Genomic DNA, 13,409 nt, shown 5'->3' with positions numbered 1-13,409 from the left:
AGTTACACATCAGTCAAAAAAATTTTAATATAATAATCATAAATATCCTAGATGGATTAAAAATCATAAATTGAGAAATTAGCTATAATTAATCAATACCCACAAGCAAACACACAAAGAATTGAAGCTAAAAAAGCAGCAATCAGAGTAATCTTAGTGGGCATTCTTCCATTATCATTCCTAAACACCATTGCTTCATAAAGTGGCCAACAATTAATCACAACAAAACCAGACAACATAATCTGTAGAATTAGGCCTTCCATATTGTCCAATCCTCTACTAATTACTCCAAATGATCCTTTAATGAAGGAAAGCAGGTTGATTAGGGCAGCCACAGACATAGGTACAAACATGGGTGAAGCCACACCAAATTCGAAAGTGCCTTCATCGTATCTTTTGCTTAGTTTATCGTCTTGTACTTTGCTGGTGACATCGAATCCTCGAACCAAGATTCCTAAGGAGCTAAGTGTGTAATCTAAGCATCCGAAGAGGAAACTTGAGAGTCCGCAAATCATCCACATTCTTTGAGAATTGTACCATCTTATAAAGGTTCCTTTCTCAAGGAGAAAATCTAGGAGGTCTTTTCCATATGCACCAGTGAAGAGAAATATGTATAGAAGAAACCATGGGTCTGAAATCTGTGCAGGGACAGAGCAAAATTACAAAATAATTTCATACATTTTCATTTTCATTAGCATTATGCCATTATGTGATTTTTGGGTAAAATTTAGTTGAGCGGGATATAATTAAGTTGGAAAGTAAGATAAGAAATTAGTGGTTAGTAGGAATGAGTATTGAGTAGTTAAGATGAAGAAAAAATAAGTATGTTAGTGAGATTAAAAAGCATTGTATCATGTATGGAACGGGCTAGATTTTATAAATATTTTTAATCTTTAAACCAAATGATTAAGCTAAGATTCGCTTTAATTAAGAGGTGATGAAAATCAAACGTGTATTTGTAAAGGCATAAAAAGTTCCAACTCTCCTGCTTTTCATGCAACTCAAGAGTAAAACATTTGAGCATGCATAATAATTGATACATGTAAGAATAAGAAGTCTTAATAAGAACACTTGCTTAAGATGACCGCGATATTGACCCCATTGTGGGAAAGCTTTAAATATGTCAATAGTCACAACACAATAAAGCACATTACACTTAGAGCTACCATTTATTGCAACCAAAACTTACAATATTTACTAATGACCTTTCGAGGGACGTTTTTTCAATATGAAGTTATGAACATCTTACAATATAAGCGTAGTGAAACATCTTTCAATATCATATGTTCCAGAAATTTAAAGATTTTGGAGATTTAGTTTCAATTTGATTTTTTTGAGAAGTTAGGATTTATCAATGGAGGAGTAATGGGAAAGAAGAAGGAAAGGATTAATAGATGAAGGAGATGGGTTATTTTTAAAGAGTTGAGTAAAAAAAAAAAGCAAAAAAAAAATAAAGAGGAAAGATACCTGCTGCTGTCGGTTATCAGGCGTGGTTATGTTTTGAACAAATTAAGAAAATAGTTGGGATTATTAAAAAATAATTAATAATGAAAATTAATTTTGACCAACGGGTGATAGTTGGGATTAATTTCAACCAATTTTTTTTATATTGGCTTCAAAAGTGTTTTTTTTTTATATTGACTTCTACAATTATGTATCAACAATGCAATTAAATCTTGGTTAAATTTATAGTTAAAGTTCATAGCATGCACCGACAACCGTAACTTAACGTACAATATGATCATATTACTCATGCTATTAAAAAAATAGTTTGTCTTGTATGAGACCGTCTCATTATTAGATAGATCTACATAATAAGCCTATTTATTTAATTGAGTACTTTAAGATCGTAAATAAATGTTTTAAGGTTATAAGTAATCACCTTAAAACTATAAAAAGTAATTATTTTCAAATTATAAGTAATACTTTAATGTTATAAGTGATCACTTTAAAACAAAAAAATGTATATTAGGCTAATCCAATAGAAATGATCTTCCCATAAAACCGTCTCAATTTAAAAATTAGCGGAAAAAAACTCATTCCCACCCTAGAAGTTACAAATGTTAAAATTTAAATTCTAAAAATATTAGTGTGGCCGGCTATAAGGTATTTAAAAATACAAACTGAAGTTTATTTTTCTTGAATCGAAAAATGTGAGATGCAAACAATAAAGCACTAATCTCAATAATGGTTCAGTTTGGATAATGAGACATAATGTAAATATTTATATAACCTACATAATAACTTTATTTCAATTTGCCTTGAAATAATTACTTACTCTATTATTAAATTACTGGCAAGTTCAGCACAAAATTACTGTCCGTTGAAGTAAATAATATAATTATAATTGTTAGATATTTGCTATTTTAACATACGTTTGACGGTTTGGGTATAATTTGTTGAGTAAAAAGTAGGAAAAGTCTTAGACTATTATTTTTTATTTCAAAACGCTACAAGTTGTATCGTTCTGAAAACATCGATGTGAACTATAAATACTCCTTAAACTGCTACTTTACGGAATAGTAACATTTTCAACAAAATAGGGTTTTGACCTTACTAAATCAGTAACAATTCTTTGAACTCTTACGCACTTCTATGAACTAGGTCACCATATTTTAATAGACAGTAAATTTAAATTATAAAATAAAGAAAATCTTAATTAGAGTAGTAACAAAAATTTTTACCTGTGGAAATGTAGAAATTCCTCTTATAAGAGCAAGCTGAGGTATGAAAGCGTAAATGGTCAGTGGAATGCATACAATGGCCCAAAGCCCGTAAAAAGTATAAGTAAAACCCATGAGTAAGCCCATTTTACGAATACCAAATATTAATGGACTGTATTTTGAGAAAGGAACATCAAGAAGCCCAATGATCCATCTTCTGCTTTGGGTTAACACATCAATTAGAGCTGTTGGTGAATGACACAAGAAAGCTGGCCTCTTTGGGTGGCAAAACAAACTTTTCCATCCATTACAATGCATTTGATATCCCGTAAAAAAGTCTTCCACCAACGAGTATAGAAAGCCCAACTTTTTCATCATGAAAAGAGAAAATTTTAATTATATTAGTCACTTGCGGATATAATTGAATAAATTTTGTATGATAGTGTCTTACCATGAAATAAGTCTATAAAAAGCTCTAATTTAGAAAAAAAAATAATATTTTAAAATCTAAAGGGAATGTTTTTAATTTACATCTATTCTTGAAAAGACTATCTATTAATAAAACAATATGAAAATCAGAATCTTATATACTAATATATCTAATAATTAGGCTATTTAACTCATGTATAAAACACATATCATCGTGAAATCGTCAAATATAATAGTAATTTGTATTTCAAGTTATTTACCTTGCCTATTTAGCCCAATTCAATATTGTATTCTAATAAGACCGTCTTGATGAGAATTTTTGGATACTAATTTAATAAAGGACGAATTGTTAGCATTCATACACTAATGGAGTGCGTTATTTTGAATTAAAATCTTTAAAAATTGATTCTTCTTTTCGCTTTCTAAGTATGATCTTAATTCTTACCATACTTCCTTCGTATAAATAAATACTCTTGACTTAGTGTGTTTAATAATTGGTTGTAAATGGATTGACTTTGTTAATTATCCAATAACATTGACCTTTATATTAGGTAATTATTAAGTCAACCCTACTTATATGTGTGGTCACAAGCTAAAAGTGAAAGAAAAGCTAAATCATAACTCAAAAAATTTTGTTTTAAATTTTGAGTTGGATTACAAGTCAGTTATCAAATAATTTATATTTTGACTTCTTACTATCTAAAAGTCAAAATTTTAAAAATAATCAAAAACATTATTCATCAAATACTTTTTAAATCAGTAAATACAGAGATAAAAGCTTTATATAGCTCACCTTTGTGCCCCAAGCCGTATGATTCTCATAGTCACAAGCAGCGACACGATAAGCTAATTTGAGTATTTCTTTGGATCTAATGGGCTTATTTACCACATGATTAGGGCATAGTTCGGGTAGTTCGGGCTGAATATAGGATGATGGACTTCCAAAGAAAGCTCGACGTTGAAAGATGCTTCCAGTTCCCATATAATTAGGGCCTAAAAGCCCATCCATTCCCAATGAATTGAATTGGAAAAAACGTTTATATTCACCATTATAAATATCAGTTTTATTTAGCCCACGAAAGATTTGAGGATATTGAACAAATGCCAAAGTGGGCCGAATTTTAGGATCAAAGAAGTAACATAAAGCCCGCTTAACGGATTGTGGATCATTAGAGTACATGTCACAATCCAAGGTTAATATTAATGGGGCATTTGTCATGGTCGCTGATATCCGTACCTTCAAAATAAATTAACAAAGACTATCATTACAATATAATCTTAAAGTAGTCACTTAAAATCTTAAAGTATTGAATATGAAAAAATAAACTTATTATATAAGCTCATCTTATGATGTGACGGTCTCATACTAGTCTTGTTGATATTACATGACACTTGTATAAGACGGTCTTACTGTCCAGCAAATAGAAATCATTACTATATGGACTCCTTGTTTAACTAAAATACGGTCTTTCAAATAAAATTATTAGAAAAATATTAAGTTTTTAATGTGAAAATCACAATTATCATATTCAGTATTTTTCACGTATAGAACCTAGGTTTCACTTGTGTGATAACCAAATTATGAGAATTTTTTAATTGAGTAATTTTGAGTTACAAAGCAAGCTTAATGAATTATCTCCCATAAATTTTGTAATTACATTTTAATTCAATCAAGTCTAATAAAAAAAATTAACAAGTATAATATTTATAAATGAAAAAAATGACTAATTTAAATATATAAAAAAAAAAAAAACACAAGTGTAATTTTTGCGGATAGCTTTTTATTAAATTGGCACTCACCAAAACATTTAAGGCACCAGCCTTGAAGCCATGCTTATGGGTTTTACTCTTCTCTCTAGAGGCATAAATCAAGTTGGGCATCAATTCACCACTAACGTCTTTTTCCTCTGTTGATTCAATCAAGACCTGAAATAATATGATTTGCTAACTCAATTTATACTATGATCTGTTATTGCCTTTAAATTAAGTTTTCAAACCAAAATAAACTTTCTGTAATTGTATGATTAAATATCATACACGTACTTATAACTGTCTCTAATAAAAAAAAAATTAACTGTCTCTAATATTGTTTATTTATAATAATAGAAAAATCGATTAGAAAATAAAGTGACCTGAATAATTGTAGGATGAACTTGATGAGTAAAATTATGTCTCTTCCATTTGGCAAAGACTTGCTGCATTTCTACATCATCGATATACTCCTCCTCGACTCTTCCTTTTTCTAAGGCACTTTCAACTCTAACCTTCATGTTCTCGTACATCGTCTATTCACACAATTTACACACAAATAATTAAGTTATTATCTAGGAAAAGTATCAGTAATTATTATATTTATTTTTCTAAGGCACTTTTCGTTCACTAATGTTCTTTTCATTTGGAATATTTCAATTTAAGGGGAGAGAAATTTAATAAATGTGTTTGATACTTATTTAAAAAATAAAATATATCTATGTGAGATCTCGTTAGATTCGTCTTTTTATCGTGTATTTTATATAATTTTTTATTATGTGTATTTAGAGATATTGAAATTTAAAATTTACATTGAAAACTGCACAAAAAATAAATAAGAAGAACAAAAAGAAAGAAAAAATATTACACATCAATATTATGAATGCACGTATTTATTTTTTCTCTCTTTTTAAAGACGACACTGATGTGATTTTATTCACTATCTTTCTCTCGGAATTCATGACATATAGAGGATTATAGATTTATAAGAGAAGAGGTAATATCTTCATTTGTAAGCAGCTCAAGCTTTTTAAACACATTAAATTAATACAAATACTAGTTCTTACTTCTTAGGTTACTTTGTTATATTTGGTGAACTAAGCTTAAAATTGGTGTTGTTTTTTTTAATTTAATACAATATTGAATTTAATAATTTCTACAGCTGTACTGATCATTTAGCTCATCATTTGCACTTTATAATTGATTGCTTTCACCGCCTAACAATAAATACATGTTAAAAAAGTAAAATAGAGGAAATATATATTGTGGCGGTATTAATACTTGTAGTCTGTAGACATTACGCAACATATACTAGATGTAGACATTGGCCTCAAAGTCCCCACTATCACTATGTATCCTATACATGTGCTTATCATGGCAATAATAATTGTACTCCTCTATATCACTACTGCAAATCTGCAATAGTCCAATTAGCCCCACTTCCAAGATTAGATTTTTTTAAATCTGCAATAGTCCAATTAGCCCCACTTCCAAGATTAGATTTTTTTCCAATTGAACGAATATTTTAATAATTATCCTGAGCATGATAGAGATGCATACATAAAGTAGTATGTATTTCCTAGGTTCCACTAAAACGGACATGGATACGGACACACACAGGTATGGGAAAACGCCAACTTAAAAATAGCGGACACGTGGACACGAAAATAGTAATATAATAAATATATCAAATTAAAGATAATTTTATAATCTTTCATTTGATATATGTAAATAAACACTTTAAAAACATAAAACTCATATAAAATGCAAATAAGTACCAAATAAACAACATGAGTATTTAAAAATAGTCATACAAACCAAATCAAAGAAAACCAAATAAATAGGTAAATTTAAGTTTGATCATCACACATCATCCATATGACATCCATCATTATCATCCGCTACAAAAGTAGTTTCCAACTCGGGCTCATCGAGAGAAAGATCCGTCATGCCAAGACAAATAGAATCTTCTCATTTAAAATTGTAAGTAATCATTTAAATTTTATAAGTGATCACTTTAAGACAAAAAGTATATATGTGATACCGTCTCATTTAAGAATTAGTGATGAACATAATAATACTAACCAATTAACATAAGTAATTTACAAATTTTAAGTGATTGTGGTGCGGTTTGGGGCAACAAATGGTGGTGTGTGGTTTGTGGCCTGCTGTGGTGGCCTAAATGCATGAGTAGAGGAGCAGAGAAGGTGAGGATGTCAATAGTGGTTGTGGCGCACATATTAAAGGAGAAGGCGGCGATGCTAGCGGCGCTCACATGTCGTGGCAGAGAAAGAAGAGGAAAAAAGAAAATTTGTTTACTTATTTATTTATTTAAAAAAAAACGCTTGCCGTGTCCCTTCCGTGTCCTTGCGGTGTCCGCGTGTCCGAAAAAATATTAAAATATTGGACACTTCATTTGGCGTGTCAGCCACAGATTTTCGAGTGTCCGTCGCGTGTCCGTGTCCGACATGTATCCGACACGGGGACACGCCAGTCCAGGGACGTGTCCGTGTATTCCAGTATACTTCTATTTCTAAAATTTCTTACTTATTATATACACCCTCCTATTCACCTTAGGTGTTCCATTTACTTTTGAGACACTATTTATTTATCACTCTTAAATTGCATTTTATTATTAATTTATAAGTTAAAACATAGTCATGTGGGATCTTATTTGATTCGTTTTGATGTAAAGATTATTAATATTAACTTTTTATAATTTTTAACTATACATATATAACTCGATATATTACGAATTGAATAAGTGTATTGGATAGAATGCATAAAGTAAATGGGACACTTAAGATAAATAGAAGGAAGTATTTTTTTTAATATAAACTAATAGCATCCTATTGGTCATAATGTAATGGGTTCAAAACGCCGAATTGAAAATTTTCCAATCAACACCGTAGAGGTGAAAACTGTGTGATCTCAGAATTTAGAAGATAATCTTTTTAAGTTTTTTTTATTGAATTGGTTGTTTGATATAATAACAGAAACAAAAAGATAAGAGGTTAAGAATTCTAACCTTATCTACCACTTATTAAAAGTTAAATATTTCGTATCAGATGTTAAGAGGGTATAGCTGTATAGGTTGCTTTTACACTTTTAGCTTAAATGACTCTCATTTAAGCAGGCATGTTATTGGTATAAAATATATAAAAATAATACTTTAAAAAATAATGCAAGTATATATATATTTTCGTAATTAAATTTATCAAATAATGATATTTTTAAAGCATAAATTTAATACTGATTTTTTAAAAATTTATTTATAGAACACATCGCTTTTTCACTTAATTAAATATATCAAATTTTAGATTAGATATATAGAATTGCAATAATAAATTATACTCCATACTTTACCCAATTTAGTTCCAATTTTTAAAAAATCATATTCAAAATTAGGTAAATATTTTCATATAATCAACTATCATCAATTAAAATAATTTCATTTGTTAAAACTCTCCTAAGAATGACATTTATTATTTTTCAACATTTTTATTCGTGTCTATGATAAGATATAATTTATATGGAGCGTCAATTATTTGATTTAAATGTCTAATTGGCTAACGTCATCATATCCTATAAGTGAAAAATTATAGGACATACAGATTTTGAGATTGCGTGAGCAATTTGTTATTTGCTAATAACCACATCGATTTATGAGTTATGTTGGACTAAAATGGATTAGGTTTCGTAAACAAGTCAATAATTAACATGTGGAATCGATTGACTTTAAAAACGTACGGGTCCATAAAAAGTGAAGTCGATAAATAATATATATGTGGGTGGATTATTTAAAGGGCTATGGACTAAATAATCATTAAATAAACTTTTTTAAATGGACTAATTATAAATCATTATTAACGTTTCTTCCTATACAAAGAATAATAATTTTTTGTAGTAAAAATATACAAAATGGGTTTTATCTCAAAAAAATAATGTATTTTGATATATATAATTTCTTTTAATTATTTATTTTAATCAATCAAAAATAGAATATAAATTTCACGGAAAAGGTTCTTAATGTATGTAGAGATGAATATTTCACAACTTAGTCATCCCATAAGCAATTTTTGATTTCCATATTTGAATGGAAGAACATCCAATTTTTTGTGGGGCATTTTGATCATTTATTGAGCAAAATATTACAGTTTATTTGGTAATTGATATTAATTGGTAAAAACATTAATAAAAGGTTATTATAGTTTTTATAGGAATATTTATTGACAAATTTAATGGTTATGTTTAATTTATTCTCCTAATATTTCAACATTCTCATTATATTCACAAAAATTTATTTTAATGTATTAACTTTTAAAATTTTGGCATTAGATAGTAAAAAAAAAAAAAATTGGTATTGTTAGAATGATATAGTACATGTATCATATATAAATTATTTCTATTATGATACCTTCTCTTATTCTTCATATTAGTCTCATTTACTTTTGCATTACCATTTACTTATCACTCTAAATATGTATTTTATTCTTAATTTATAAATTAAAATATAATCAAGTAAGATCTTGTTTAATTTGTCTTAATATACGAATTATTAATATTAAATTTTCATAATTTTTTAATTTATTTAGTACCTACCGATAACCAAACGAGGCTGGTCCATGTATATCTTGTTATATAAATATCTTTTTCCATTTAATTTATATCACATGTTAGAAACACACTAATTATTACCTTAATTTTATGGGCATCAAGTGAAGAATTAGTGTAGAAAGCACCGTTAAAGTAAGCTTCAGGGCACCTATCCATAACATTATTTTCCCTACAGAAAGGCAACCAATGGCGAGCGAACTTAGCAGCTTCCATAAACGCAAACAAAGTAATTTGGGACCCACCATCATCTGACACATAAATAGACATTTTTTCCGGCGGATAATCATAAGCCATGACCGACAACGCTGTGTTCACCGTCCCCATTGGCGGTTCTTTATAAGGATCAGCCGTACATATGAATATATCCAAGCCAGGATACTCCTTCCCTTCTTTCGAAATTATATTTTCGAGATTTTCGGGGAACTCGCAGCGGACAATGGGGCGGAACTGGAAGGATTGAGTGGTGGTCCATATGAAGGTGAAGACAATGTGGGCGAAGAAAAGGAGGATGGAGAGAATGAAGGAAAGAGAAGAAGGGGAGTTGAATAAGGTACGAGTATGATGGTAGAAAAGCAATGCTAAGGCGGTTGCGTAAACCACCATGTAAAGGCGGTTGAAAGTGGTTAGAGGGTGGAGTTTGTGTGTGTGGAGTGGAAGGGTGGTGGCCTTCTTTGAATTCTCCATGATTTTTTTTTTTACTTGGACAGACTAGTACATCACTCTTATCTATCTCTCTCTATATATATATATATATATATATTTAGATAGTGGGTCTTAGTTAACAAATTTTATAAGATTGTATAAGGTGATAATTTTAAGATCTCCATGTTTTTTTACTTGGACAGACTTCTACATCACTATTATATTTTTCTTTTATGGTGACTTATGAATATGATTATTGATTTAGATGTAAATGTATGCTTGTTTTTACATAATTTTTTAAATGAGATATTTTTATGGTAAGATTATTTTTAATTGGCTAGCTCATATACATGAACTGTTTTAAAGTAAACATTAACAATTTCTAAGTAATTAATTAAAATAGTAGGCTAATTATAAAATGAGTTGGTTTTTATTATATAAGTATAGTTGGACTAGAGTTGTAAATAAGTATGGTCGTGATAAGCTTGTGCAAAGCGGTCTACAATATAGCGCCCTGTTATAAGAGGTGCCTAAAATATCTGTTTTTGTATTTATTTGATTTTTTGTTTTAATACCACAAAGTCACAAACATATTTATACTATTTTACATGAGAGTAGCCAATTAATAAAGACTCAAATATAAAAATATTAATAAATGGAAAAATTTTATCATTAACTAGTATTTTATTTTATTTTTTTTTAAGTTCAAAGAATTTATAAGATAAAATAAACATATATCACAAAATTTACGAGACGACCCTAAAAATTTATTAGGGTCCAATTAAATTTCACTAACGCAAATGAAATAAATAGCTATCTTTTGTGTTTATTATAAGGCATTGTTATATATATATCGCCACCCTTTTTATTTTATCGCCACCCTCTAATGAAATTACAATTTTTTCCCTAGACTTAAAATAGCATTAATAATAATAATAATAATAATAATTAAAAAATAAATAATAATAATAATAATAATAATAATAATAATAATAATAATTATTATTATTATTATTATTATTATTATAAAAATAATAATAATAATGATAATAAAAATAAAAAGAATATTTAAAAAAAAATAGCAATAATGATAACAATAATAATAATAATAATAATAATAATAATAATAATAATAATAATAATAATAATAATAATAACAATAATAATAATAATAAAAATAATATTTAAAATTCTTTTTTTTTAAAAAAAATTTAGTCGCGCGTGACTCGGCCGCGGCTCAGTCACACAAATTGTGCGACTGAACCGCAGCTGAGTCACGCGCGACTTATTTTTTAAAAAAAAAATTTAATACTATTTTCATTATTATTGTTATTATTGTTATTATTATTATTATTATTATTATTATTATTGTTATTATTATAATAATAATAATAATAATAATAATAATAATAATAATAATAATAATAATATTAAATTTAAAACACGCGAATCACCCTTTAAATTTTTTTTAAAATATTAAATTTATTATTATTGTGATTTTTATAATAATAATAATAATAATAATAATTATTATTATTATTATTATTATTATTATTATTATAGTCCAAGGGCAAATTTGTAATTTTTTAAAGTCCAGAGATAAATTCGTAATTTTAAGAGGGATGGCGATAAAATAAAAAGGGTAACGAAGTTTAAATATTGTGTTTATTATATAGTAAAAATATATTTGGATTTTATGTTGTAAATAAGTAGGGTCCAATTTAGTTTTCATTAAAGAAGCAGACAAATAGCTATCTTTAAGAGAATAAATCTTTAACCTCTTCGATCTATAATAGCTTCAAATATTGCTGTAAGACTTTGATTAATTAAATTGCGTTGGTTTGGATCTTCTACATCTTTGATATAATAAAATTAATAAAGATTAACATCATTAAAAAAAACTACTAAAATTATTAAAATAAATTTAACTTGATAAGGTGAAATGAAATAAGAAGCACTAATAAACAACTGAGAAGCATAATTTTTTAGCTTATGCCCCTGTGATATTGCAAGTAAAGGAAATTTATATAGTAGCATTTAGTAGAATCCAGTAAAATTATTAATTATTAAGGGTATGTTTGGCCTAATTTTTAAAAATTAGTTTTTGTTTCCTAAAAATAATTCTGTAGAAATTGTTTTTAGGGAAATACTTTTTAAAAACAAATGTATTTGGTATCATATTTTTAAAAAGAGTTTTTGGGAAACAAAAATAATTTGTGTGTTTGGCCTTTTTTTTCCTACGTTTACTTAAAGTTAGTGTTATTATATGATGGAAAAACATATAGCATACACTAAAAAATAGGCGAGTTAAGTCACAACGCATCGATTTTAAGAGAAACGCCCAAAAACATGTAGCATACACTAAAAAATAATCACTATAATGTTAGAAAAAAAATTCAAATACACTAAAGTAATTGAAAATAAAAATATATTCCAAATTTGACAATTTACTATATAGAAAAACATATTTAAATGTGTTAATAAATTAAAAGATGAAACATATGAAATTTTTTATGTAATTTGATCGCATAATATTCAATAAGCGTATAATTACTTAAAATAATTGGGATGTTGGTTGTGATAACAAATGAATAATTATGCAATGAAGTAGAAAAATTTTGAATTTTGGAGAAAGATATGGAGAAAGAAAAAAAAAGTAATGAAAAAGATTTTCATAGTTAGTTGGAGAAAATATAGGAATTTTTTTACCATAAAATGAGAAAAATATGGAGCTTTTTGAGAAGTTGGAAGGAGAAGTTATAATTTGTAGTTTCTCCTCTTGACTCTTGTAGAAGTTACTTTTAGCTTTTTAAAAAAATTGTTCAAATATCTCAGAAACACAGTGTATGGCTAAATTAATTTGGCTTTTCTGTTGTAAAATTTGTTGCAAAAGTTTAACCAAACACTACCTAAGTTAATAAGAACGTGAAAATATGAAAAACTAGTATAAATGAAGTTAAAGAGTTACATATAAGGATTAAGGATTACAAAAAAAAAGGATCATTAAATATCATGATTGTAAATCATCTACTGATAAGATAAAAACTTACACAATTTTTTAACCTCGTTACCATTTCTTCTCAATACATTTAAACATGGTATGACTCTTGAATTATTGTCCTACATTACACTGAAAAATGGATAAAAGTTAAATTAGTCATCTTTTATCAAGTTAGCTTTTAAATAGAACCAAGTTGAGCCCATTTCATCCGTTTTATTCGTAATAATAATAGAAACAAAAATCAATAAATTAGACGAATTAAACTAAATCTTCTATACTATGTGCTTGTGTGAAATATTTTGGTTAAT

The 13,409-nt window shown here is 27.6% G+C and overlaps 1 protein-coding gene across 2 annotated transcripts; it reads right to left on the bottom strand.

The window, feature by feature from the left end:
• Window positions 1-30: 30 nt before the first annotated feature.
• Window positions 31-10,194, bottom strand: LOC130801452 (cellulose synthase-like protein G3). Of its 2 annotated transcripts, XM_057665313.1 has the most exons (7): window positions 9,540-10,194; window positions 5,225-5,377; window positions 4,893-5,018; window positions 3,886-4,329; window positions 2,822-3,029; window positions 2,685-2,720; window positions 415-638 (listed from the first exon to the last, which is right to left on the bottom strand). In XM_057665313.1, the coding sequence occupies exons 1-7, from the start codon at window positions 10,140-10,142 to the stop codon at window positions 559-561; spliced, it is 1,650 nt and encodes a 549-aa protein (XP_057521296.1). In that variant the 5' UTR covers window positions 10,143-10,194; the 3' UTR covers window positions 415-558. The 2 variants fall into 2 exon arrangements, with proteins under 2 accessions (XP_057521295.1, XP_057521296.1); XM_057665312.1 differs by having other exon boundaries at window positions 31-638; window positions 2,685-3,029.
• Between the last annotated feature and the right edge of the window lie 3,215 nt (window positions 10,195-13,409).

This window comes from Amaranthus tricolor, chromosome 15, assembly GCF_026212465.1.
Source record: "Amaranthus tricolor cultivar Red isolate AtriRed21 chromosome 15, ASM2621246v1, whole genome shotgun sequence".
NCBI classification, from domain to species: domain Eukaryota; kingdom Viridiplantae; phylum Streptophyta; class Magnoliopsida; order Caryophyllales; family Amaranthaceae; genus Amaranthus; species Amaranthus tricolor.
Note: the sequence above shows the minus strand (reverse complement) of the source record. Positions and strands in the feature narration are given on the sequence as shown.

Coding starts and splice junctions, on each gene's coding strand:
- LOC130801452 (XM_057665312.1), bottom strand. CDS start 10,142: ATGGAGAATTCAAAGAAGGCCACCACCCTTCCACTCCACACACACAAA. Junction 4,330..4,892: donor CTGGTGCCTTAAATGTTTTG/GTGAGTGCCAAT, acceptor TTTATTTTGAAG/GTACGGATATCAGCGACCAT. Junction 639..2,684: donor GAATTTCTACATTTCCACAG/GTAAAAATTTTT, acceptor GTCCCTGCACAG/ATTTCAGACCCATGGTTTCT.